Below are 27371 nucleotides of genomic sequence, written 5' to 3' on the forward strand. Positions count from 1 at the left end.
CTTAATAGACGGATTTCATTTCTAAATGAATGCCAACCTGTAAATTTTATAGTCAAGAGGAAATGGGCAATTAATCGCCGATGTATTAACCATAGTTGAAAAGGGAATGCCAACAAGGCGTTTTATGGCCAAGAGAGACCCGAGTAGCTTCAAGCTTTAACCGCTTGACGCTAGACTCTCTCTATATATGTAAATATTTAGATTAGATAGTCCAAAAATGATGATCCACCTCCTATCTCATCATTTCCATTCTCTTTTGTCTGTCTTTTCCTAAAGATGAAGTCTTTTCCTGGAAAAGTCAATGAAAATTGGGTGGAAGTGCTGGAAATATTATTTTCCAAAGATGTTACATACTAATTACAACTGGTTGCTAATATGAGAGCCCATGTGGGCACCTCCTCATGGATAAATTAAAGGTTTAGATCAGCTTCCTGCGCCTTAAAAAATGGCACTTCTTATGAATTAAGCCTCCCGCAACCCCAAAACCCTCTCCAAGTAGAGGGTTTGACTTGTGTTTAATAAAGACGGTTGCCTAGCTGTTTTCATTAGAGTATCAATGTTTAGTTTATGTGGGAGGAAACAATATTAGATGTGTATAAAAGGAAGACTTTATGGGTTTCCATTGCATTATGGTTTAGAGTCTCTAAAACCCTTTTCATTGTTGTTGCCGTAGAGTAAAGTGAGTTCAGCTTGTTGAAGATGAGGCCAAGCTTCCTTCTGTTAGCTTTTGTAGTAGTTTTTGTAGTTTTAGGGGTTTGTCATGGAAGTGGGTTGAAGAAAAACTTCTACAAGCATAGTTGTCCTGATGCTGAGGAGATTGTGAAGAACCTCACTTGGAGCCGTGTCGCCATCAACATGACTTTGCCGGCAAAACTCCTAAGGATGCATTTCCATGATTGCTTTGTTAGGGTACTAAATTTTTCAAACACATATATGAACCATTCATCATTGTTTAAACTTTTACATAAGCTATAACAGCTTAGGGAAAAATAATATTTCCACCCCATTTGTTCATCCTTTCCTAATAATATCATTTCCCAAAGATATTATTATTACATACATGTATGTCTAATCTATGTGTTGTAAACACAAGTTGTGTCTATATTTATGAATATTTAGTTTGCTATTTGTACTAACTACATTTTGTTCATCTATTTTTCAGGGTTGTGATGCTTCTATATTATTGAATTCTACTCCGAATAACCCGGCTGAAAAAGAAGCAAATCCAAACCTATCTGTATCAGGTTTTGATTTCATTGATGAAGTGAAGTCCAAATTGGAGGAAAAATGTCCAGGAGTCGTTTCATGTGCAGATATCATTGCTTTGTCTGCCAGGGATGCTGTTTCCTTTCAAGTGAGTTGAACCAAGTGGAAAAAACATAACACAAGTATAAATGAACCCTAGAAAACATACAATGACTTCTATTTTCAATACATAATAACTATCCGGGAACACCACAATGACTTTTCACAAAACAAGGAACATTGATTTTGATTTACAAATTCCGAAAAAAGATACCCCGGTGACTAGAGTAATACTATCCACTCGGTCTTGATCAATGATTTTTCACTATATAATAACTATCCATCTTTGTTTTATCAAGATAGACGAGATAGGCCTATTACCCATTGGTCTTTGTCTATTTCATATTGGGGTGTCCTAGGTCATACTTATATTGTACACAGTTAGGACGTAGGGTTATGGGAGGGAAAAGGGAAGAAACCTGAGAGACAGAAGGAGAATCGTAATCAAAATGAAAGGTGCGTAAATGAAATTTTGTTTGTCATTTGGAGTAGGTTTTAAATATTAGGTAAATACCTTTCATGAATAGACATAATCACCGAAAATATGAAGGAAATTTTCGAACATTCGTACCTTAAAATTCGATTTAGGACTCTCCATCAGATTTTGTATCTCCGTCTGGCACATGATTCAAAATAATTTTGAAGCTTAGGATATGGATCCAATGGACACGGTTTGGATCCAACTGTTGTGCCCATATCCATCAGACCGTCCGGGTCCATTGACACACCTAACAAGATTGAATAGATGATAAATGGACTACTTGGTGTAAATCTTGTATCTTTTGAGCATCGAGTACACCTACGAAATTTCTATACTCAACTCAACTCAACTAAGCCTTTGTCCCAGACTAGTTGGGTCACCTACACGAAATTTCTATAATATACTAGGAAAATATCCTTGAGTTTTTATGGAGTCAGCAATCACTCGTTGGAGACTTGTCTCACCTCACTTTCGATTCTAGACTAGTTTTCAAAATTTTGAACTATGGTTTACCCTGATCAGCCCTAACAAGGTTAATTAACCATAGTAATTTTTCCATTATAGAATCTCACTAGAGTTTTTGGATTGCAGTTCAATAGACTTATATGGGACGTGCTGACTGGTAGAAGAGATGGCAACATTTCACGTGAGGCGGAGGTCCTCCCCAACTTACCTTCCCCTTTCTTCAACTTCACCGACCTCAAGCAGAGCTTCGTTAACAAAGGCCTCGTTGTCAAGGATCTCGTGGTCTTATCAGGTATAGTTAAATAATGAGATTTTGTATATATATAATGTGTGCCTAAATTCCAGTATTTATCAAAAGGTACAGTGGTCTCACTTCACATGATGATCCAAACGGTTCATTTGTTGGGCCATGACATTAATAGACTGTATCCCATTGATCATGTCCATAGGATGATCCTAACCCTCCTGTCTATAAAGGTTTCATAATGTGCAATCCCTCTAATGATTGGACGGTTAGGAACATCCAATAGAAATGATCTTCGGGGTACAACTTATTTACATCGTGTCCCAAGAAATGAACGCTTTGGATCATCCTATGAAGGGGGCCTCCTGTACTTTTAAAAAAATTCTGGACGTCACGCCCATACACCATGTAAAATCTCCTTGCTCCAATTAGTCAATGAAAGTGATTCCACCTGATCAGAAATAAACTTCACCAAAAGGGTTTTCCCAGAATCCCTCTCTTTAAATAGATAAAAAAAGAACTCTCTCTCTCTCTCTCTCAACCTGGAAAATTCCTGGATCCACCCCTTTGGAGGGGGCAGGATTTTAAAACCCTGGTAAAACCAAGTAAAGTCGTTGTTTGGATGCAAATTTTCCCTGGAGAGAGAGAGAGATTACCTATGAAATTTCTTCCGTTTGGGTTATTTCATATGGAAAGATATGTGATGCCATGTCACCAAACAATCAATTGTTACACCTATTTCTTATTTGGTAGTTTTTAGGGGTTTCGATGCTCCATTGGCAACCAAGCACCATAAAGTTGAGGAAAAGTGATTTTTTTTTTTGCTTGGAAATTGCTCGAGGATGCCTTGCATGTGGCATCCAAACAGAGAAAACATAAATCTTGAGGAGTTCCGCCGCCCACCCTCAAACCCTAAATGAAGTATCACTCTCTTGAGTAGGCTTCACCATAGTTTATATCTATGTTACTACAAAGTTTATTTATTAGATTACAACTCAAAAAAGTCTCTTTATGTCTTGCCTTGACAGGTGCACATTCCATTGGAGTAGGGCTATGCAATTTCTTCAGCAATAGACTCTACAACTTCACTGGCAAAGGGGATATGGATCCTTCTCTAAACACGACTTATGCTGCTTTCTTGAAAACGAAATGTCCAAGCCTTTCGGATGACACCACCACAGTGCCCATGGACCCAAACACCCCTTTTTCCTTCGGTAATAACTACTATCGAAACTTGAAGATACACCAGGGTCTCTTTCAATCCGATGCTGCGCTCCTCACGAATGGAGAGTCAAGCGAGCTCGTCGATGACTTGCTTAAGTCAAGTGTTTTCTTTAAAGATTTTAAGGATTCTATAAAGAAGCTGGGAGCGGTCGGAGTTCGTACTGGGGAGTCTGGAGAGATTAGGAAGAACTGTACCGTTGTGAACTCTTAAGAATGAACTGGTTTATGTAATGTATGGTTTCTGAGTGATCTGTCTTATTGAATTTCAATAATGTGAACCCTTTTAATGGGTGTTTGGGGCATGAATAAAATATTCCCATTGTTTGTTAATGGCATTCTTCTCTTTGTTAAACACTTCTCGTATTCTCCGTGGAAAGATTTTTGAGGATTTTAGGACCCTTTAATAGATAATTATGAGTCCAAATGAAGGGCAGAGTGCCGTTGGTAAAATAAATGAGTGTGGATGTAATTTTACTTTTGTTATTGGTATGTATCATCTTGTATCCTTTTGGTCTTTGGAGTTATTTGAAGTTGAGGTTAGGCTGACGAGACTAATATTACATTTGCAGTGTAGATTCAAATGCGAGTTAAAATGTGTAGGAAACGTAGAATGAAATGTAAAGCCAAGAACAAGTTTGCCACGGCCACATATTCATGACTGATTAGGGGTGCAACTCGGGTCGGGTTCAACCCGAACCCGAATTTGGGTTGGATTGGGTTGGTTTTTTCTTTTTAATCGGGTTGGGTTGGGTTGGAAAAAATCAACCCGAATTGGAAATCGGGTTGGGTCGGGTTGGAGAGCCGGGCAACCCGACCCAACCCGAAACCCGATTTCCAATTCCGATATGTGCTTAAATGTGCTTAAAACCCAATTTCAACTGAACACATTTCCCATTGAAGCTAGAAATGTGCTTAAATTTCAACATAAATTTATCCTTCAGTTCAGTTACAAAGAGTTTTTATATGGTGGATGCCTGTGTAGGAATGTGAACAAAAAAAAAACAATGAGGCCCACAAAAAACATGAGCATGAATTGGAAATCGGGTTGGGTCGGGTTGAGCCCAGTTGGGTTGGAAATCGGGTTGGGTTGGGTTGGCCTCAACCCGACCCAACCCGACCCGAGTTGCACCCCTAGCCCAAAGGGGGTGGGTCTTTCTTGCCCACGTATGTAACCTCCTAGACTCTCGGTTTTTTGTGACATGGCCCACAAGGGGTATGATTCTCTGGAAGCTCATCCTATTGGGCACTCTATTTGGGTCTTACGGAAGGAGAGAAATGCCTGAACTTTCAATAATGTTGTTAACCACTCCCAAATTCTTGAGAATCTTTAGTCATTTCTTGGGCTAGGATTCTCCCTTGCTTTAAGATGTGTTCAGCTACTGATATAAGACGTTTCTGGAGGGAGGTTTGCATGAGTCAAGGATCGAGAGGTCATTATTTGGACTACCCCTGAGTTTGGTTGGTTGAAGTTTAATTTCAATGGTTCTAGTTTGGGAAACCTTTGCCCGACTAGAATTAATTAGAGGTCTTCTTAGAGACAAGACTAGGTCAACAAATGGACATTTTTTTTATCCAATTGAAGTCAAGACTCTAATGAGTCGGAAGCGAGAGCTATTCGTCAAGGCATCGGATTAACTGCTAATAGAGATCTGGATAATCTTATGTGGAAGGTGATTCCCTCAACATTTTCAAATGATTGGATGAGAGATACCCTGACCCTTTTAGACTCTCAAAGTTGATATATGAGATCTCAGGTCGTGTGGAGGGTTACTAGGTCAGATTCTAGTACATTCATAGATTAACGAAGGGGCGAACCGTCTTTCTCGGGATGGAGTGAATCGTAGTTCATTAGAAATCTTCAACTTTCTACCTTCGATTGCTATTGTTCTTGTAGTTTCACGTTCATCTTTGTGCTGATTGTGTTTCTTCGACCTCCTCGGTTGAGGCCCCTCTTTACTCTTTTTAAGAAATCCCATCCTTTTCCACAAAAAAAAAAAGCATTCTTGCAATCCAAACAGGACCAAAGGGAGTGATTCTATTACGATCCTATCGCATTTCATCAGTCATGGAACTTTTGGAGTATTGGTTAGGTACTTAACATTTGGTATCTGAGCCAACACTACATTTTATGATTGAGTCATGGGTGGGGCAACCTATGAATAGAGCTTCTTGGAGAAGAACCAGACTGAAAGCTGTCATAGAGTTAGCATCCGAGGACGACAATTTAGAGAGTGGTGGAATGTTGTACGATCCTAAGTGCATGTGTAGTAAGAGGAAGTGACAGAAAAATAAGAAAAACGAAACCTATGCATAGGAAAGGTGATCGTGCTAAACAAAATGATGAATCATAAGAAAAACGAGATTTTCATTGCTATTATTGTGGCAGGTCAAGTCATATTAAAAAAAATTGTTGGGTTAAGATTAAGATCTATAATGGGAACATTGTCACCGATTTCAAAGATGATGATGATGCGGCGAATGGGACATGCAAGCTTCCTTTCCTAGTGACGTAGGAGTGCGAGAGACTGTTGCGGTCTCCTTTGCTCAGAATGTTTCATACTTTGTTATTGTGAAGAGTCATGCGTTTGCACCAAGCCACCGAGCTCTTCGGCTCATTATCAAAACATTATTAATGTGTTAATATCGATAGCCTATATGTATCAACACTCCTTATTTTACTCATGTCACTACTTTTTTTTATTTTACACTTTCTAATTAGCTTCAAAAGGTTGCACAACTATGTTTTGATACATGCGCTCATGTATCTTGTCTTTTAGCAATTAATTGTGACATAAGTGCTTTTTGGGACCATAAAAAGCCTTTTACAGCTCATTAAATATAAAAGACAAGAAACATGAGCATCATGTGTCAAAACATGTTTGTGTTGAAATCATTTCCCTAAAAAGGATGTTTAATAAAATGAGAAGTGAACCTGCCATTAAAAAAAAAAAACACTTGAGTGCCAATATCATTTCGGCAAGATTATAAACTAAGATAGACAATCAGTTATCTGTATGTGACCATTAGAAGCAAGCCAGCCATTGCCAATATGTCAGCTTTCTTTCAATTAAGTAACGTAAGAAAAGCAATCTCCAACAAGAAAGCAAACGACTGGGATATGTGTGTGTGTGTGTGTGTGTGAGAGAGAGAGAGAGAGAGAGAGAGTATATAAGTTTAGGGATTTGCTAGAGACCATCCCAGAAGGCATTTCGCATCTGGGCTGTTGCATGTGAGAGCAGCCACATCATAGAAATCTGAGCCTATCTGGCTGCTCGCACATGCAACAGCCCAAGGCAAAATGCCTTCTGTGATGGTCCCTTGCAAAATCCTATAAATTTATAGACGTGATAAATGGAGGCTTTTTTATTCTCTCACATGGAAATATCATACGTTAGGTTTATTCCAAATGAAGTTGAATAAACATGGGGTTTTAGCAACATTATCTTATTCTCATCACCCCATCATCATCTTCTATTTTAACTGAAGACATTATCCTCTTCTTCAATATTTTCTTCATGTGGAATGAACATGGGAGTATTTTAGTATCTGAAACTAAAAGGAGCTAGATAAGGAATGATAACGACACCCATTATAACAAAGTCAAAACTGATGCCTACTCATAAAAGGAAAGGTTCTTTAATATAGTAGTTCTACTATACATCACAACTTCATTCCCCTCAAGTCCTTTGCTTCTTATTGTCTAGTAACATGATTAGGGTGAGCTTGCTTATCTTGTTGGTTGTTATTGGGGTTTGTAATGCATATGGGGAGAGATCCCATAGAGGTGGAGATGAGGGAGAATTACATGGAGATGGACATGGAGATAATTTTCATAGAGGTGGAGAAGAGGGGGAATTCCATGGAGGTAGGGGACTGAGGATGAATTTCTACCATGATAGTTGCCCTATAGCTGAGATGATAGTGCGGAATATTACATGGACCCTCACTGCAGCTGACCCTGGCTTGGGAGCAGATCTGCTTAATTAGACTGCATTATCATGACTGTTTTGTTAGGGTATGATTCATCCATCCAAAATATAACCACATATACACATACAAACTCCATGTAATCATTTGCTAATGTGATTGTTAATGTACACATAGAAGTTGGAATGTGTCAAGTTCCTCATACGTGACATATACATATCTATCTATACGTCCACTGATACGCCCCTACTACTTTTTATATTAGGGGGCTTATTTAAGTCGATTGGGGTGGACCGACCGACCCTCTCACATGAGAGAATTTGTAAATCAAAATTCATTGTCTTAGAAAGTGGTGTTTTGAAAAGTGGGGTAAAGGATATCTTAGTATTTTTCTTAGAATAGAGAACAAGCTTCTAGTCAATATCTAGAAATTTGCATATTAATTTATGAATATAGCGCAGCTATCCAGGTTTTGGGGCGTAACATCACCCTCCTTATAAAATCTCTCTCTCTCTCTCTCTCTCTCTCTCTCACACACACACACACTCACACACACACACCTTTGTTTGCTTATAAATAGGGAAATGTTATCAGCACTACTGTATTTTGATAAGGGCACTCATCACCTTATTTAAAGTGAGGAGTGTATTTAAATAATGTATATTTCAATATCCTTTTCTATCATTTCACCCCTTTTTTGGTCATTTCCTGAAAACAAATGTATTTTCACCTCCTTATTGTTTTGCTTTCTTGAAAGCAAAGTCATTTTCAGGAAAAGGCAAACAAAAGGGGGTGGCAATATCATTTCCCAATGTATTTGTTTTTTATCGGTAAGCTTGGGTAAACCAATGTGTATTTACTGTATGTAGAACATATGCTTTGTTATACATGTATTCCTTTAATGGAATTAGGATCTTGAAGGTTTTGTAATGGCCTACACTGTCTATCTCGTGCAGGGCGATGCGTCCGTACTCCTGGGCCCAACAGGAACCCCTCTACCAGAAAAGGAAGCACCACCCAATCTATCTTTGCAAGGTTTTGATGAGATCGACGAAATCAAGGCTCAAATCGGACAAGAATGCCCCGGAATTGTTTCATGTGCAGACATTCTTGCTCACGCGGCTCGTGACACTGTTTCATTCCAAGTAAGTTCAAAAATAAAAGGAAAAAAAAACCATATCTGAACTACTTCTAGTCATTTATGAAGAGAGTGGATCAAACCAACTCTTTAATGGATCTTTCACTCAAATACCTGACAAATCAAGCATTTCAAGTAGTTCAACTAATGGGGTGGGAAAAATATAACACATTTCGCCTTAATTTTTTGTACAGTTTAAAAGACCCTTATGGGAAGTATTGACTGGGAGAAGGGATGGTACTATCTCTCTTGCCTCTGAAGCACTAATTGGCTTACCTTCAGAGTTCTCAAATTTCACCACCCTGCAGAAACTCTTTGCTGAAAGTGGACTCAATGTTATGGATCTTGTGGCATTATCAGGTAACAATCTATGGACTTATACATGGATCTATAAATGAACATGCATGTGTGCATGTAGCAAGTGCTAGTGGATCATGCAATATCTCCCTGTCCTGACATTTCCACCACTTTAGTTTTTCTTTTCATGTACATGAAATCATTTTCAGGAAAAGATATACAAAATGGTTTGAAAATGTAGTCATGTTTAGGAAAATACAAACAAAAGTGGGTGTGAATGCTATAGAAAAGGGGTAAAAATATCATTTCATACATATACAGAAGTGGGTGTGAATGCTGAAAATCACCTTCTCTAGTTCTTTAAAAATTTAAAACATGGGGTTTATTGTCATTTTTGCTTTGCTGTTTTTCATTGCTTTCCTTTAATTTCTACCCTTCATCTTCCTTATCCTCTCTAAATGAAATATTAACGTAAATTTTTGAGGGACTGAATTGGGCAGGTGCACATACAATTGGAGATGCACATTGCAGATCATTCTCAAAGAGGCTATACAATTTCACTGGAAATGGTGATGCAGATCCTTCTTTAGATCCAGCTTATGCAGACACATTGAGAAAACTTTGCCCCAACCCCACCGACCCGTCGATCATCATACCAATGGACCCTCAGAGCTCCCTCTCCTTTGACCCTCATTACTTTGAGATCCTCTATCAACACAAGGGTTTGTTTCATTCCGACGCAGCACTTCTAGCCGACACGAATTCAGCAAATATAGCTAAGCAACTACAACACCCTGACTTATTTTTCCCAGTGTTCGCCAATTCAATGCTGAAGATGGGAGCCATCCAAGTTCTCACTGGAGATGTAGGAGAAATTCAGAACAACTGTGGCGTAGTGAATTCCTAATCACAATTAGCAATTGTTGATTGCCACAGTTGAATAAGTACCTCCCTCCATTATAATATATGGAAATAGTGGGGTTTGTCCACCTCGTTTGGATACAAAATTTGATTTTGTTAGGGTGGTCGGTGATCAAGGATCGGTTTTTAACAAGGTACAGAATGTTCCCTCAAATATTCAAGAAGACATCATTCAAATCATTTCCATACTAATTGTAATTGAACCTTGTTCCAAGAAGAAAATTTCAAGCAAAAGACGCTTAATGTGCCCTACACGATAAGTTATAAATGCATTTTGACCAGCACTTGCTGCAATTGATAGTGTGAACCAGCAACTTATTAATATATACGAACACATTCCCATGAGTTTGTAAAAAAAATTGAATCAAAACAGAATCATAAACTTAACAATGACTGTCTGTACTACTAATATTAAAGAGTAATAATTCATGACAAATCTCTTGATGTCATATCGAACATCATAGCAATTGATTCAATGTTGGTTTACTTCCCACATGCACAAGTCTATTATCCGACTAGAAATTGCTGTGAAGATTTCAAATCTACATGATTTTGTTACAGTTTCTAATCACCTACATGATTTGTTACATTTTCTAATCACATCTACAGTGAATTTGATCAAAGAACTTCAACCAAAAACTCTATATATGGTGCCCGAGCATCAAGTCCACCCTTGAGGGCTGCCGTTGGATCAAATATCAACGGTGGTACTGTTTTCACGTACTTGACGCTCGGGCACCATATAAAAACTCTCAAGTACAAGAGATATAGTCTACAACCAAGACCTTATATAATATAGAAAAACATTTTCTAACAACCTCAGTTTTCTAGATATAAATATAAATATTATGAGATTTCAAGGTTCAAATAAATAGGAAAATAGGAGTGTCCTAATTTTCTTATTTCAATATATAAATAAGAAAATAAGAAAAGTGCCAATATTCCTGCTACTTTTTCTGTAATTTTTTTTAGATTGAATATTTGATTTGGCTTTGAAAATAGTTACAACTACACAACTTATGTGATTTTGGTGGTACAGTGCTTTCTCAATATTGAAGAATACAAGAGACTCTCTCTTCATGAGTATGGATGGTGTCTATGCCGATCCTTTTCACGGGATGAATACGAGCTGTGGTAATCGCCACGATCTGCAAAAGGCGTACTTATATCAGATAACAACTTCTCTTTTGGACAAGGAAAAACTGCAATGAAATAATCGAGCTAATAAACATACCTCGCGATGGGTGATGCCTTAATTTCTCAGAATGACCTGCATTGATAGAAGGAGTAAAGAAATCATCAAGAGCAAAGCAGTAGAATGTTTACAAATTCAGACTTGGTCAAGAATCAGAGAGCAATGAGTTTTCAATTGAGTTGGTCAAGTTCTTCGAGTTTATCGTTGACTCAGTTAGGGCCAAAAGAGTCGGCTAAGCCAAGTCGCCGATCGGTATATTTTCAAAAATCAAATGATGAATAAAAGGAACAACCATTCAAAAATAAAATAAAATAAAATAAAAGGAACATTAAAAATGACGAATTAAAGGACAACAGAACAACTATAGATGAATTCATACCTGAATCTTTTCCTTTGTCCTTGGCTCGGTGACTTCTCTCTTTGAACTTGTCTCTATCCCTCTCTTGTTCCTTTTCTCGCTCTATATCCCTGTCAGAGTCCCTACCCCTATCTCGTTCCCTAGCCTTCAGTCTCTCCCGCTCTCTCTCCCTAGTCCGTTCTCCACTTCCATCTGTTCTATGATCAGCCTTAGGTTTTGTCCCACTCTCTTCTTTTAAATCTCCTTCAATGGGCATGCTTTTGGTATCATCATCGCTCTTCTTTGACTCTTTCAGCTTGTCTAGCGCTAATTTTATCAATGCATCTTTCGATGCAACAACATCTGGATTAGCTGCCGCCTTGGGAGTACTGGTATCACTAACCGCACCATTCATCGAGCTTTCCTAAGCAAAAGAATTACGGTCTTCATCATCAATTGCTAAATCATGCAAAAGGAATGTAATGAATTTTGAGGGGAAATGGAGCATTTACCTTTGGGGCTTGAGTTTGAGATTCCCATGTCTTATTGGTTGAAGTGAATGAATCGGAGTATTTACATACGTTCTTATATTGTGCCTTGGGGAGACTATACAGGTGTGCAAGCACTCTACAAACTTCATCAATGCCAGATTTCTCTGCATCAAAAGCTTTCCACCAAGGTGGATTTTCAGGAAGGGGGATCTGGAATCTCCGAGCGGCTGCATATACAACCCCACATGCCACAACTTCGCTTTTGAATCGAACACATAACGTTGTTCGTAAACTGCACAATCAATTATGCAAGTCAAACATCTAATATCAACAATGACACAAAGTGAAGAATGCAAAATGCTAACCCGTAGAATAAGACAGTAGAAGGCTCATAGCAAGATAAATTTCCGAATGAAAGCAACAAAATTCAACCCTTAGCCATTAATCATCGACAAGGAGTGTAAATGGTAAATAGTTACTGGTATTTACATGGTCCTTAACCATCAACAAGAGTAGATTAAAAAGACTGCCTAAGATGGCCTCTGGCATTGGTCCATCAGGGGCAATGAAATGGAGCATCACATCCTAGATGGCTAATAGATGAAGCAGCATGCACATAACATATACCTTGAGGGGTTTCCTTCACACATGCATGTTGCTTTATCTACAAGTAAGAAATCCTCTGCCAAGGCTATTACTTGCATTTTTGCGGAATATAATAATAATCACAAGGGTTATCAGTGTTAATATCATCTAGCAAAGTTTAATCTCATGTAATGTATTGTTCGATGAGTCACACCTCTATGACCATCAAACATTGCATCTGAGATCAAGGGAGATCTAGAGATGCGGATACTACAATTGTGCTCAGTGATGCAGACATCAAAGATTGATATATTTCCTCATATGAGGAAATTGTTTGTGAGGAGCTGCTCAAATAAGCTTATCTGAGCAGAGCTCACAAACCATAGGGGGCCACATTTTTGGGGGGATCCAAAGCATTCATTTGGAAGGCCCTTCAATGGATAGGGTGTGTACCAAAAATCAGCCCTATAGGATCATCCTAACCCAATCAAAGGTGGAGGGGGAAATGGGCAGACACTGTTTCTGCCCATTTTTTCCCTCCACAAATGGCAGGGTTAGGATGATCCTATAGGTCTGATTTTTGGTACACACCCTATCCATGGAAGGGCCTTCCAAATGAATGCTTTGGATCCCCCAAAAATGTTTGGATCCCCCAAAAATGTGGCCCCCCTATGGTTTGTGAGCCATGCACAGATAAGCTTATCTATGCAGCTGCACATACTTTACTCTCTCTCTCTCTCTCTCTCTCTCTCTCTCTCTCTATATATATATATATATATATATATATATATATATATATATATATATATATATATATGACAAAGGGTATCCCCAAGTCATTTTAGGGCAGGACTTATCCCCCTATGGATGCCAGACATCAAAAGATTATTGTCCGTCATTTGTGTCAGTTTTTTTCCAGGCACCACCAATCGCATTATATGGTCATACGAGAAGCACTATGTTCGCCAGAAACACAAACAAGTTCAAACAACTAAGTTCTAAAGCCCATGGTTTTAAATTTTGGCCGAAACATTTCATTTCGTCCGAAATATTTCGGTTTCGGCACAAACCAAAACGAAGTTCACATGAAGTCATTTCTTTACAAGATTTCGCCGAAATTTCATTTTTAGACTTTTTTACAAAATTTCCACCGAAATTTTAAAAAATGCACACCGAAATGTTATAATTTCCAGTTTTCCACCGAAATAGCCGAAATTGCAACCGAAATCGCCGAAATTGACACCGGCATTTTAGGCATTTCAGTCGAAAAATTAAAAAAATTAAACAAAATCATAATCATATTTTTACATGATTTTGGCCGAAATTTCGGCCCGAAACTGAAACGTTTCGGTTTCGGTGGTGGCCGAAACCGACACCGAAACGGAAATTTAAAACCTTGCTAAAGCCAACATATGAGTCATCAACTTTAATTAGAGCTTCTAGCAACAGGTGGATAGAGGCCATGGAAGAAGAAATGGGGCCCAATATCACTGACACATGGGAAGGAAAGCAAGAATACTGTAGTCTGTAAGTGGGTTTTCAAGTTTAAACAAAAACCCAATGGTATTATCGACAGATACAAGGGAAGGGGTAGTGGTTGAGGAATATAATCAAAGATAACGACTTGGCCATGATGAGACGTTCAATACAGTAGTCAAGTGCGCGACATTGAGTTTCATTCTTGCTCTAGCCAATATAGTTGGCTCATTGGCTGAACTCTCAGCCAAATATATGTGAAGAACTAGTTTCCGAAGGAGGAAATATACATGAAAGGAACATTTTGTTTGTAGACTAAGGACCATAACTATGGGTTAAAAAAGGCTTCGAGTGCATAATTTGACATGTTAAAAGTGGTCTAAATTTGTACTGGAGGCATTTGAGTCGCTAAACATCTACTTGTACCCCATCACGTACGGCAAGGCGGGGGGGGGGGAGTATAATACAAAGTTCAAAGCCCCCCTTACATGATTGGGCCCCCCTCTTAGCCCTATTAGCGCCCCTCTCACTTAAAGGGCATTTAGGGCACATACGAAATCTATGAAGAAAAAAAGTTTAAGACTCCACAAAATTACTTCTTTCTGTCTTCTCTAGCTTTTCAGTTCTGCATAATATAATCATTTTTTACAAGGTATGAGATGAAGGAGATCAATAAGACTATGATCAAATGGCTCATAGCTTCAAAAAAAAGTACATCCCATATTCTTCCTCTTATAGTTCATACTCAAAGTTTTCTATTCAATCTTCATCCTTCTTTTTATTGCACAAACGAGGCCTCCACTTTGCTTTTTCTCCCTTCCATTTAATCCAGAAACTCCATTATATTCGTCTTCTCAAAACCCATGATCAATCTAGGGTTTCCCTTCAGTTCTCATGAGCCCTTAAGCGCAATTCAGTTAAAACATAGGGTTTTCATGGATAAGACCTTATCTTGGTCACCTTGAACTCCAAGATAGGCTGATCAGGATAAGTTCTATCCAGTATGTCAAAACTCCTACGCGGGCCAAAACTGCGACCAAAGTAGATCCTAGTTAACTTAGGGAGGCAATCATGGATAAGCAAGTATCAGAAGAGGCTCCATGAAGGAGAAAAAAAAAAGCAATCCATTGCAGTGGTCATGGCAATGTCGGAGACCACATTGTAGGCAGTGTTGGTGGTCATGAGGTCCCGAACCATGAGAGGGTTATATGCACATCTCCTTGAAGGAGCAAAGCAAGCATGTCATTCCAGTTCTTAAATTTTATTCAACATTCAAGAGTACTACTACAATGATGTAACATATCGAGCGTGAACTACAGAAGTATTGTGTTGTTAGCAGCAAAAAATTATGAATTACGGCAAACTTATATATATATATATATATATATATATATATATATATATATATATATAGAGAGAGAGAGAGAGAGAGAGAGAGAGAGAGAGAACGGTTTCTGCACACAAGTGTAGATAAGTTATCTACACACTAGCTTAAAATACAGTGGAAGCCCACATTGTTTGGGTGATGGACAGATTTGTGAAGAATTTATACACGTCCATTTTACCTCCACAAATCGTAGGGTTGGGATGATCCTATGGAGCTGATTTTTTGTGGACACCCTATCTATGTGAGGACCAATCAAATGAATGGTTTGGATCACCCAAACAATATGCCATCCACTGTATTTTAAGCTAGTGTATAGATAACTTATCTACACCTGTGTGTAGAAACCGTTTTCTCATATATATATATATATATATATATATATATATATATATATAAGAGAAGACAAAAGAAAAGAAATCAACTTGTATTTCATCCCAGTTAAATTAATCATTGATGAGTAGGACCATTTTTCTTGGAGATATTACGAAATAAATAATGCATGATCCATGTTAAGTTTTAATGGTTGTAGGACATGAACATTGGGGACTGTAGAAACCTATATTAAGAAACCAACTTGGGAGCATGCTTACATATCTCAGATTTATAGGACCCATATGAAATCCTTGGCCAACAGACCAAAGAACAGAAAAGGAGAAACCCCACAATAGATACAAAAACAAAAAACAAGAAAAGAACTAGATAGAGGGAAGTTCCACTTAAAGCTTACCTATCATTGGCTAGATTCCAAGCTTCTTGTCTTAACTCCAAAGGGGTTTCAAGGGTCGCAAGATAATTTGATATGAACTTATGCGGGTGCTCCACATGACAAATGAAGCCCATTTCTTTTAGCAAATGGCGTTCCGTTCTATTCAAGTCCATCTTCACTTCTGCATATTTCTGTTACCAAAGACAAACCATTCAAAAAAAGAAAAAAAAAAAGAATGCAAAGACAACAAATAAATGCTAGGGCCACTCTCATAAGCAAGATTTCTCTCCTCGACTCAAAGAAATATCATGGATTTGCATGGTTATATTCCGACTCTTCATTCAAGGCATGTTTTATCATGCAAAGAGTCGGAATATAACCATGCAAATCCTTGGATATTCAGGAGGAAGACATTTAAATGCTTATCATGTGAAACCATCTGCAAATGGCGTGGCGGATAAGCTAGCTAAAGATGGGGTATTCAAGGAGGATCTCGAGCAGTTTGATTATCAACCACCTTGAGTTTTTCCTTTTTTGTTTTTCTTGAGATTCTTCTTGTATCAAATGTTCAGACCTCTTCGGTCTTTGAACTCATATATTAATACTCTTGATCATTAAAAAAAATATATAACCATGCAAATGCCAAAACCCAATAAAGAAACCACTCAAGTTGCAAGAAACAGAAAGATGTCCAGCAGTTCCACCGAAAATTGTGTCTTGCCCTAATTTCCACCATACATGTGAAGCTTGTACAATGATAGAAACCAAACCAGCATGCAAAAACCACTTCAATCAAGCAATCCTAACCGTCTAATTTATTGCCTGCGAGCATATGGTAAAGCCATTGTTTTAAATTTAGGCCAAAATTGGGACCGAAACCAAAACCACATGAAACTGAAATTTCAGCCAGAGTCCCAAATTTAGGCCAAAATTACGACCGAAATTTCGGCACAACTTTGAAAATTTTTTTTAACGGAATTTCGGTCGAAATTTCAGTTTCGGCTATGTCCGAAACCAATTTCAAAATTTAAAACCTTGGGTCCAACACATGGTACAGTTGTCTTTTCAATTGCTGCCAATTTGCGGATGATTGAAAATTATAATTCCCCATTCGGTGCCATTTTTTGCATGACATCCAGTTCAGAATCTCCAGATTGGGCCCATTAGGTGATCAGTTACAATCATTTTACATGTGTTTAATGGAAATTGGGATTGGACTGGGGGTGGGGGATGCAGGGAGCAAATCCATCCCAAAATTCGAATAGATATCTATTAAATTAGCCCAAATAAAATAAGAGAGAATATATGAAGAATTTAAATCCTTCAACAAAGCAATAAGCAGAACATTTAAAGGAAGGGTACACTCTGACCTTAGAGAAGGGGTCCAAATGCTCCAGAGGTAAGTTCTCTCTCCTGCATTCCATTCTATGGAAAACAATCAAGATGTGCTTTGCTTTTCTAGGACTTTCCTCCAATTTTGAAGCCAGCCAAACACAACTCGCAGCAACCCTCTGGAGATAAAACAACAGATGATGTAGATGCAGACAAAAATCAACATTTAGTATCAAAGAAACACGGAAATAACAGAGATTTATTATTTTATATTTTTTGAATGGTCCTGAAGAGATACTTAAAAATTAAAGTCATATTATGGCTAATAGCCATTTAAAAGAGACAGCTTTTCACTAATAACACAAAACCTTAAACTAAAATTGAAAGCAAAAGAAGAATGTTCCAGAAATGTGACCTTGACATTAAAGCGCGCGAACGACTTCTTGCAGTAGAATCGATGGAAAAGAACCTGGCCTGTAGCCATTACAGCTTGAGGTCTGTGGTGATCAAGATTAACAAGAAAAAGAAGTAGAAAAGGAAGAAGAGAAAAAATTATTGTAGAGTTCCCTAAAATTCAAAATTAATAAAAAAAAGTGACGGATACAATCCGAGTAAGATGCCACTTTCTTGTATGAGATCACAACCATAGATTCGAAGTTCTGTTTCTGTCTTTTCATCTATGCCATCTTTGCTCGTAGGTGAGTTCTTTAGCTGCTCATCTGTCAGGTAGAAAGTATCGATCGCTGTGTAAATCATGTTGGTGAGAAGAAAAACCCAGACTGAACCTTACTCCTGCAGAAAGAAAGAAAAATAAAATCATGCATTCAGAAATTGAGAAGCAAACACCGACCAAGCAGCATTTACAATCAAAGAATGATTGATTCTTGCCTACCTACCCAAAGTGAAAATAAACAGTAATAACAATAATGCAATCATGGTGCAAAATGAGAAAAAAAAAGCATATGAAGATTGACAAATGGACATGGTTTTAAATTTCATCGAATGGTTAAAATTAAACTTTAATGGATCCAGCTTGGGTAACCCAGGGCCAGTAGGTATTGGGAGTGTTCTTAGGGACAAGAATGGCTCCATCAAGTGGGCCTTCTCGGGGCCGATTGGTATTAAGGATTCAAACGAGTCATAACCTCGTAGTGGAAGGGGATTCTCTCTACGTTAGCACCCCTTCTCTTCGAGATTTTCAGAGTTTATTGAAAAGATACTTGATCGTGTGAACGATCATTTTGTCTAATTTCACCATGTCAGGAGGTGGGCGAATGAAGAGGCGGATAGGATAGCTCGGTCGGGAGTGGCTAGACCTTCTTTAAAGATTTTTGTTCTATAGTTTGTGTTCTTCTACTATTTTTCTCTTTTACTCTTTGATGCCTCAACTTCCTCAGTCGTGTGCGTTGCCTTTCTAATAAAATTTCACTATTTCAAAAAAGGGGGGAGAAGAAAAAGGAAAGATACGAAGAAAATAAGAGAAACAACAGGTGCACTTTCTCCTTTCTAAACACATTGTTAGCCTTATCACATTTATAAGGATCACTTATGGACCCAATGTGTGCCACATGATCTTGATCGGGTGCTCTGATATGGTCGATGAACACAAGTTTAGCATATTAGATCTTGTAACCAATGATTGAAAATCGGAATCGAATCATAAATCGTAAAAGGAGTCAAATCATATCATGTGTGTGTATATCAAACAATATAAAGAACATAAATAAATCAAAAAATAATAAAATAGCCAATTATTTATTTTTCATACAAATCCATTAATTAAAATAAGAACTATTGCGAATGGTAATTTAATATTGTAATACGAATTGTTTGTTAAGATATGCTGGATCTCTTGATTTGGTGAAGGTGATCTTGGAGGGATTCGCTAAATGTCATAAGGTGGCTGAAGGGAGATAAGCCCTCCCCATAGAGATTGGCTGGGTGGATCGATGAGCTAACGGAACGGTTGGGGGAATTCGATGTAGTATTTCATCCTGTCAACTCAAAAAGCCCACCAATACTGAAGCAGATAGACTCGCTAGAGCTGAAGTGAGGCGTCAGGAGCTAGAGCTCTTCGATTTTCTGCCCCCTTAAGGGTTGCGTTAGGCGTGTTGTTGAATTGTATTTCTTTGTTTTTTCCGGTTGACTTCCTCGGTCAGCTTTACTTTGTCTTATGTTCCTCTTTTTATTAATGAATCTGTTACCATTCAAAAAAAATGAATTTGTTAACATTCCAAAAAAAAACGAATTGTTTGTTACGAAACTTGTCACATGTTAATCATCTATTTCCCATCTAAGCCCATGCATATGGGATAATAATCTTAAACATAATAAAAGACACAAGATCATAGAAATTCTCAAAGTCTCAAAACATCAAATGACAATTTTCAGTTATAAAAAATCGGTAAGTAGTTGATACCGCCTCATTATAGTCGTCACCTTCCACGATTTAAGTAATTTCCTCAAGCACATGCACTATTCTTCGCTAGTTCAAACCTTAGAAGCAGGAATCTTCCCTCGGGATGCCGCTCCCACCTTGGAACCTTGATTCGGCGCTCCTTAGGAAGGAGCTTCCAGGAAGCGCAACCCCAAAGGGACGGGAACCGCTCCAATGACGATACTAGCTTGCTTCTATTACTCCATAAGTCCCACCATCACCAACTTCCTTGCATCAAACTCCTCCAACTCTTTAGAGCACTTCATTGCAGTAAGCAAAAGGCTTTGCATCTTCAGAAGGCACGAGGATGTGCGTGTAAATGAAGATGGTTAGAAATTACTGTTTTTTGATGTAATTAAATTTTGAAATATACATATGAAAATGGTTAGAAACTATTATTTTTTAATTTACTTGAATTTTGAAAGATATATAAATAAAATATTACATGCACGCTCCCATGGCGCTCTCAAACTTAGACTCTTCTAGACCCCCCGCTTCCACACCCTCGCTCCCGCCTTCGCCCCCGCTCCTGCACCCACTTCGTGCTTCTAAGGTTCAAACTGGTTAGATTCATTCAAACTCCCTCCTCCTCTCCTCCTCTGTCTTCTTCCTTCTCACGAGTGAGAATTTAAAGGCTTCTTCTAACGCGGAAGAGAAAGGTCTTTCAAAAGAAAATCCTATTTTCAAGGATAAATCGAATGAATCATACGATTTATGATAGAATCGTAAGATTTAATTGAAAATCATAAAATTCATACAAATTAAGATTCAATCATGGTATTCAAATCGAAATTCATACAAATTAAGATTCAATCGTCAGATTTGTATCATAAATCTTAAGATTTTCAAAACAATGAACTCGAGATGTGATTGGTCTAAATGACTTTTTTTTTTCTTTTTTTTTCCTTTTTTGTAAAATGAGTTTCACTTGTTTGATGTAATTTACAAGCTCTACCTCATCTGCTCGTGAGTTCAATTCCATATACAAAAATGGACAGACCTGGTCATATGAAACTGGCATGCATCTTGGCTCCCAGGACTCTTTCATGGGAAACTATCGAAGGGCTGTAGACTAGACTGGCTAAGTTGGTAGTTAGAGTTGCCCTTTTATGAAGTTTGCTGTGTTGTTTAAGAAAAGATTGAATCAACCTCTCGGCTTGAACTTTCACTGCAAAATTTCACTTTTTCCATTTTAGTCGATGAACATTCCGTGATTTCGTCGATGAAAAACGTTCTTAATAACTGATATATAGAATAACTGATGACAAGATTCTCCATCATACTTTTGTTGGAAAAAGCCACGCCCCTATTAGCCTCGAGGTAACTCTACAATTTTCCTCCCCAATTTTATTTGCTTTTCGACTTGAAACCTTTTATCATATTAAATTGATGAAGCCAACTTGGTGAATTCATGAGGTGTCCTCTTATTGAATGAGGACCATTACATCACGTCCCCTCTCTCTATGCTTCAAATAAGCAAATAGCAACCTAGTCTTTAGGGAGACCAGATCCAATTTGAATCAGATAAACACAATTCTAGGCTACAATCCATTTGAATCCTAATTAAAGAAATCCTTGGTTCCTACCTTTAGTGTCTACTTCATGAACGATTCGCAATGGGACCATTTATCAAAGAATCCAAGATCTAAAAATAAATAAATAAAAAAGTAAATGATTACAGCAATAAGAAGACCATGATAAAGAGGACTCTCTTCGAAAATAAGATTGATTTTCACAAGCTTCAAATAATCTAAGGTGAAGAATAAGTTACTGATTGGAATAGTTTCTATATGTTTCTCCCTCATCTTGACTTATAGGCTCCAGGACCCAATTGTGATAGAAAAACACACATCTTTACTCATAACTTACGTTGTTTGAATAAAAAACCTATAATGTCCCTCATATGTTTGCTTAAAAAAATGAAGTATACAGGAGTATTTTCTTAAAAAATTTGATCTTATTCATATCCAAGATAGTTTGACAGAGCATGTCCTCATTCTGAAAATCATCTGATTCCATTTCGGATCATATTTTGGGATCCTATTGAAATTTCATCAGATCCAAAATTCTGCTCATGTCCCTACCCAAACATTACAATATCTACTCCGAAAGCCCTGTGCCAAAATTGTTATCAGCTGTCACGCACCATCATCATAGTATGTTATCTTCTATTAGTAAAGTAACAAAAGGCGCATGACAATGCATGCTAAAGAAAGGGAGAATGATGTAGGAGAGAGAGAGAGAGAGAGAGAGAGAGAGTGTGTGTGTGTGTGTGTGTGTGTGTGTGTGTGTGTGTGTGAGAGAGAGAGAGAGAGAGAGAGAGAGAGAGAGAGTTCAGGATTTTATTGGGGTAAGAGACTTTATTGACCCATGCCTCCATCCTAGACATAGAAGATTGATTTTAATAAGTTTGGCCCCCAATATAGTAGAAAGGGCACTTAGCGTATTAGAGTTTAGGAATTTATTAGGGGATAAAAGGGTTTGTTAGTGCACACCTCCACCCCAAACTTAGGGAGTGGAGAGACACATGAGTAGGGTTAGGGTGGGAGTTACGGTTTAAGTAGGGCAGAGATGAAGAGAGAGGTGGTTGGGAAGGCTCACATAGGGATTCATGATTTGAGTGAGAATGTAGCTAGGATTTGTGAGAGAGACGACACTAAGGCTCCATTCCAATCAAAGTAAAATTGTTGTAAAACAATATTTAGAGTAAATTTTTTACATGGTAAACTTGCTCACCAAAGAGTTTTCATTTTCCATTGATCCATTGCACGCAGTAAAACGAGATGTAGAACTAATACAATGATCCAATGCCCAGTAGTTTTACGTCGTAAAACTCTAACTTCTCTGAATCCTCTTTACTTACAGCAATTAAATTGGTGGGGTAGGCTTGTCTTCTCTCGAAGATTTTTGGGTCATGGCCTAAAACTCAAACTTCTTTGAGTCATGTACTTTCATAGCAATTGAATCAGTGGGCTAGGCTTGTCTTCTCCAGAAGAATTTTGAGCCTGGCCTATCCACATTGGGTACCACCTAATGAACGGTCTAGATCGTGCTTAAAAATCTACCTGATTACAAGTTTCAATAGTGTTACCATGACATTTGCAAGAGGTCATCCAACTGATCTAATATTCAAAATCTAACTTGAAGTGTTCTCCATTAAAATCCAGTGATTATTGGAATGGCTAAGGCCTCTGAATTGAAGAGAAAGATCAAACCTAAGTGGACTCATGCAGTAGGAAGTGTTTGCAAACAATCTTTCACTAGGACCGTAAGACCACATCAATTCTAAACAATGCTTGTGCTTGTTATTCAAAAATAAGAAACAGTCTGTTGGTCCTTGCTTCTTTCTTATCAATGAACATTGTAGGTGATCTAACAGACAAGTGACGCATGAAAAGTTCACCCTCTAGTTAACCTACTGCACAATTTTGTGGTCATACACATCAAGGAGTTCCTCAAACCTAATTCCATTAATCAACTGGAACCTAATTCCATTAAAATCCAAAAAAAATGCAATTCAAAGAATTTTTATTGGCAAAAATGCAATTCAAAAAACGGCTTTAAGCAATGTGAAAAAACACAACATAAAAAATACACCATCTACTAAGCAAAAATAATAACACAAGCAACATAAGGAGTCCAGCCTCTAATAGCCCTCAATGACAATCCCAAGATACAGAACTAATACAATGTACGTAATAGTGAAATGGAGATTGTTCTAAGCAGTTCCAACAATCCAAAGTATCCGATAGGAGAATCATGTTTATACATTTGCAGAGAGAAGAAACAAAAATATTACCATCACTCAACATGTTAACCAAATACCAAATTCTACCATCATCTAAATATAGAAGAATCCAATACCCCAATAAATAATTAAATGAGAGCCAATACCAAAGAATCGAAAAAACAAAAATTGCTACACATGTCAGAGATCTTCGTTAAACGATAGAAGAAGCAAACCCTCTTCCCACCCGCACAAAGGAAAAGGGGGAAATGAAAAAACCAAATCAAACGAGCGAAATAGAAAACCCATATAAAAAGGGGAAAATGAAAAACCCATTTTTTAAGTTTTAGATAGGAATCATGTTTATACATTAGATAGGAATCCGAAGATGAAGAGAGAAACAAAGAATATCACTACTGTGTAAAATAAGAGTTTGAGATGTAAAACTTTTAAGTGTCAAGATGTATGAACAAACTAACTCTTGAATATTTCACCATGTAAGAAGCATACCTATTTGTTTTTGCTACACATAGAATAGCTCTATTTGGATGCAAGCAAGGGGTGTACGAGTAGAGGGGATCAAGAGATAGGAGTCAACACCATCTTAAGGGATAGAAATTATGTTGCAGATGGTGGGTTTTACATCTCATTCCTAAAACCCTACCCAAAATCAGTAAAATCAAAGCCCAAAACCCCAAATCTGTAAAATCCAAACCCAAAACCCTACCCAAAATATGAATAAGAAGATTTTAAAATAAACACCCCAACCCAAAAATCTGAAAAAAAAACAGATAAGAGAATGGAAGAAAAAGATCAAGTCAGAGAGAGAGAGAGAGAGAGAGAGATTACCGATTATGGGATCGACGAGAGGCGAGAAATCGGGATGCGTTGGCAAGTTCGGTTGGGAAGTGCTAGGGCAGAAAAGAGAGAGAGAGAGAGAGAGAGAGAGAGAGAGAGAGAGAGAGATGGCGTTAAAAAAACAAGGAGTCACTCGTTTTTGTCAATTAAAACTCGTATGCTCTGTTTTCTCGTCGGGAAAGGAAAGGGAAGTGAAGGGAAGGAAACTGACGTGGCAGAAAGGAAAGGGAAGGAAAAGAAACCTGACAGAAAACCTACTAAATGAGCATTTCGTTGCACAGAAACCTGACAGAAAGCGCACAAAAACTAACAAAAACCACAGAACTATGCGTTTCGTTGCAGGGAGACTCAATAGAAACCTGTTAAACAGAAACTGTGAGAAACTAACATGAAGAATGATGCCAACATAAATATTCAAAAAAAAAAAAAAAAAAAAAGAATGATGCCAACATAGAACCTAGTCTAAAATAAGTGGGTCCAACCCTCTGAAGTCAATCAAAATAAGAAAACTATGACAAACAGAAGCTGAACAATAACAATGCCAATCAAATTGTCACAAATATAGAGTTGCCAAGATAGAATTGCCAAGATATAAATCAGGCAATCAACATAGACTTGACATAAAAACTACATATGTATGCCAAATCATGTTGCCGTGAGAATAAATAATCCTAACCCCTAAACCCTATTACTAACCCTTAAACCCTTTCTCCCGGCACAAGAGAATAAATACCAAGCAAAATAAATACCCAGCACAAGAGAATAAATACGAAGCAAAACATATTGATTTGCAAAAAAAATAATACGAACAGGTACGAACAAATACCCAAAATATTGTACCAAATACAAAGAAATGAGGAACAAATACCAACCCTAGATCTACCCAAAATATGAAGAAATAAGGAACAAATACCAACCCAAGATCTACCCAAAATATGAAGAAATGAGGAACATATACCAAATTGCAACAAAACCTGTTGATTTGCAAAAAAAATATTGTAACAGATCTACCCAAATACGAAAAAATATCGTAACAGAAGATCTATAAACCTTATTTCTAGAACCCTAAATCCATATAAATCATAAACCCTAACCCAAATCTGTAAACCCTAACCTAAATGCATAAACCATCAACCCTAAATCCAAAATCTGAAACCCTAAATACCAAAATAGAATGAAAAAATAAACAGAAAACCAAACATTAACCAGTAAATCAGAATCCCTACACTCAAACCCTTTATCCGAAACCCTATATCCAGCAAAAAAAATTGAGAGAGAGATAGAGATAGAGAGAGAGAGAGAGAGAGAGAGGACAGGAGACTTACCGGACGGAGGTCTTGCGAGAGAGAACGAGAAGAGGGAGAGCTTCCTCGTCGACAATGGTGTTGCGAGAGAGAGAGAGAGTCTCGAACTAAAGAAACACGCTTTTTGGGGTTTTCCGCGGCAAAATAGTGGACTCTCCGTGGAAACGAGGGGAAAAGGAAACTAAAAGAACACAGCAGTAGAAACTAACCCATTCCCGTACACTCTCTGTGCACATAACTGTTATCTTTTTTTTAAAGTACAGCACAATCCATTCCATAAGATGATCCAAATCGTCCATTTGGTAGGCCACAAGGTAAATAAGTTTGCCCCAAATATCATTTCCATTTAGGATGATCCTAAGCCTTCTCATTTATTGGTGTTTCCATAATGTATAGTCCCTCAATAGATGGGAGGTATAAGATCATCCTTTTCTCGAGGAGACACTAGAGTTTCTTGAATTTTGTTTCCTAATTTTTAGCGACTTCACGCTCAGTCCCCCTTGGAGACACCGATTTGTTTCCTAAATGATATTTTCTTAAAATAGTACTGTAGAAATGTAGAATCCAATTTAGGATCGCCTACATGCTTTTGTTTGTTGTGTTGGTAATAATTTCGGATCATATAATAGGTCTAAAAAATGTGCTCATGAAGGCTAATTACATGGTCCATCTGATGGGGTGGACATGGTTCGGTTCGGCTCCAGCGTATACCCAGAACCGAACCACTCCATTGTCGGTTCCTGAAACTTGGAACCCGAACCGAACCGATTGTGGCTGGAACTGAACCGAACTAGAACCAAACTTGGTCGGTTCAGTTCAGTTCTGGGTTCTAGCCGTTTCTACTTTCTACCCCAAAATCTCTTCCCTTTTAATTCCATGTTTTTTACTTCTTTTTTTTGGTCTTTTGTTATATAAAGTAGGGATTCAAAATCAGTTCTCAAAAATAGATTTAGAGTTGATTCAAAAAATTAGTTCTCAAAAACCAAATATGAAGAGGAAAGAGAAAAGGCGAGATTACCGTGAATCCGTGAGGAGAGACAGTGAGGAGGAGACGCTGAGACGGAGTTCTCTGTGGGCTGGGGGGCAGCGGCGGTTGTGGAGGGGAAAGGAAGATGAAAGATTTAGGGTTAGGGCTCGTTTTGAGTCTTGAGAAACAAAACACAAAACTGAAAACACACAAAAATCGATGCGTTTTAATGTTATTACCCAAGCAAAAATGATATCAGCACCCCTTTTTTGTTTTTTTTCCAAACCAAAAGCTCCAAAATATACGAGGAAAATGATATCAGCACCCTTTTTTTTGTTTTTCAAAAAACATGAAAACCGGTTTGGTTCGGTTCAGTTCTCGGTTCCATACACCCAAACCCAAAACCGAACCGGTTTCCATCGGTTCTCAAATTCTATACCCAGAACCGAACCGAACCAAATAGGCCGGTTCAGTTCTGTTCCTCGGGTTGGAACCGAACCATGTCCACCCCTAGTCCATCAGACCGGCTTGGTCCTTTTGACTCCTCCCCTGGGCCAAGATGATATT

General features: G+C 37.9%; 1 protein-coding gene and 1 pseudogene across 3 annotated transcripts; one reads left to right on the forward strand and one right to left on the reverse strand.

Moving 5' to 3' along the window:
• Positions 1–699: 699 nt before the first annotated feature.
• On the forward strand, positions 700–9988 carry LOC143853212 (uncharacterized; annotated as a pseudogene).
• An 868-nt stretch (positions 9989–10856) lies between these two features.
• Positions 10857–27014, reverse strand: LOC143852540 (cyclin-L1-1-like). 3 transcript variants are annotated; one of them, XM_077361953.1, is made up of 9 exons: positions 26856–27014; positions 18116–18303; positions 17927–18008; positions 17550–17690; positions 16201–16370; positions 12047–12317; positions 11577–11958; positions 11237–11272; positions 10857–11150 (listed from the first exon to the last, which is right to left on the reverse strand). In XM_077361953.1, the coding sequence occupies exons 2-9, from the start codon at positions 18265–18267 to the stop codon at positions 11080–11082; spliced, it is 1305 nt and encodes a 434-aa protein (XP_077218068.1). In that variant the 5' UTR covers positions 18268–18303; positions 26856–27014; the 3' UTR covers positions 10857–11079. The 3 variants fall into 3 exon arrangements, with proteins under 3 accessions (XP_077218068.1, XP_077218069.1, XP_077218070.1); XM_077361954.1 differs by lacking the exon at positions 26856–27014 and adding an exon at positions 25859–26075; XM_077361955.1 differs by lacking the exons at positions 10857–11150; positions 11237–11272 and having other exon boundaries at positions 11802–11953.
• Positions 27015–27371: the final 357 nt, after the last annotated feature.

Source organism: Tasmannia lanceolata, unplaced genomic scaffold (assembly GCF_043159265.1).
Source record: "Tasmannia lanceolata isolate RefF3 unplaced genomic scaffold, GAP_Taslan_0.1 ptg000019l, whole genome shotgun sequence".
NCBI classification, from domain to species: domain Eukaryota; kingdom Viridiplantae; phylum Streptophyta; class Magnoliopsida; order Canellales; family Winteraceae; genus Tasmannia; species Tasmannia lanceolata.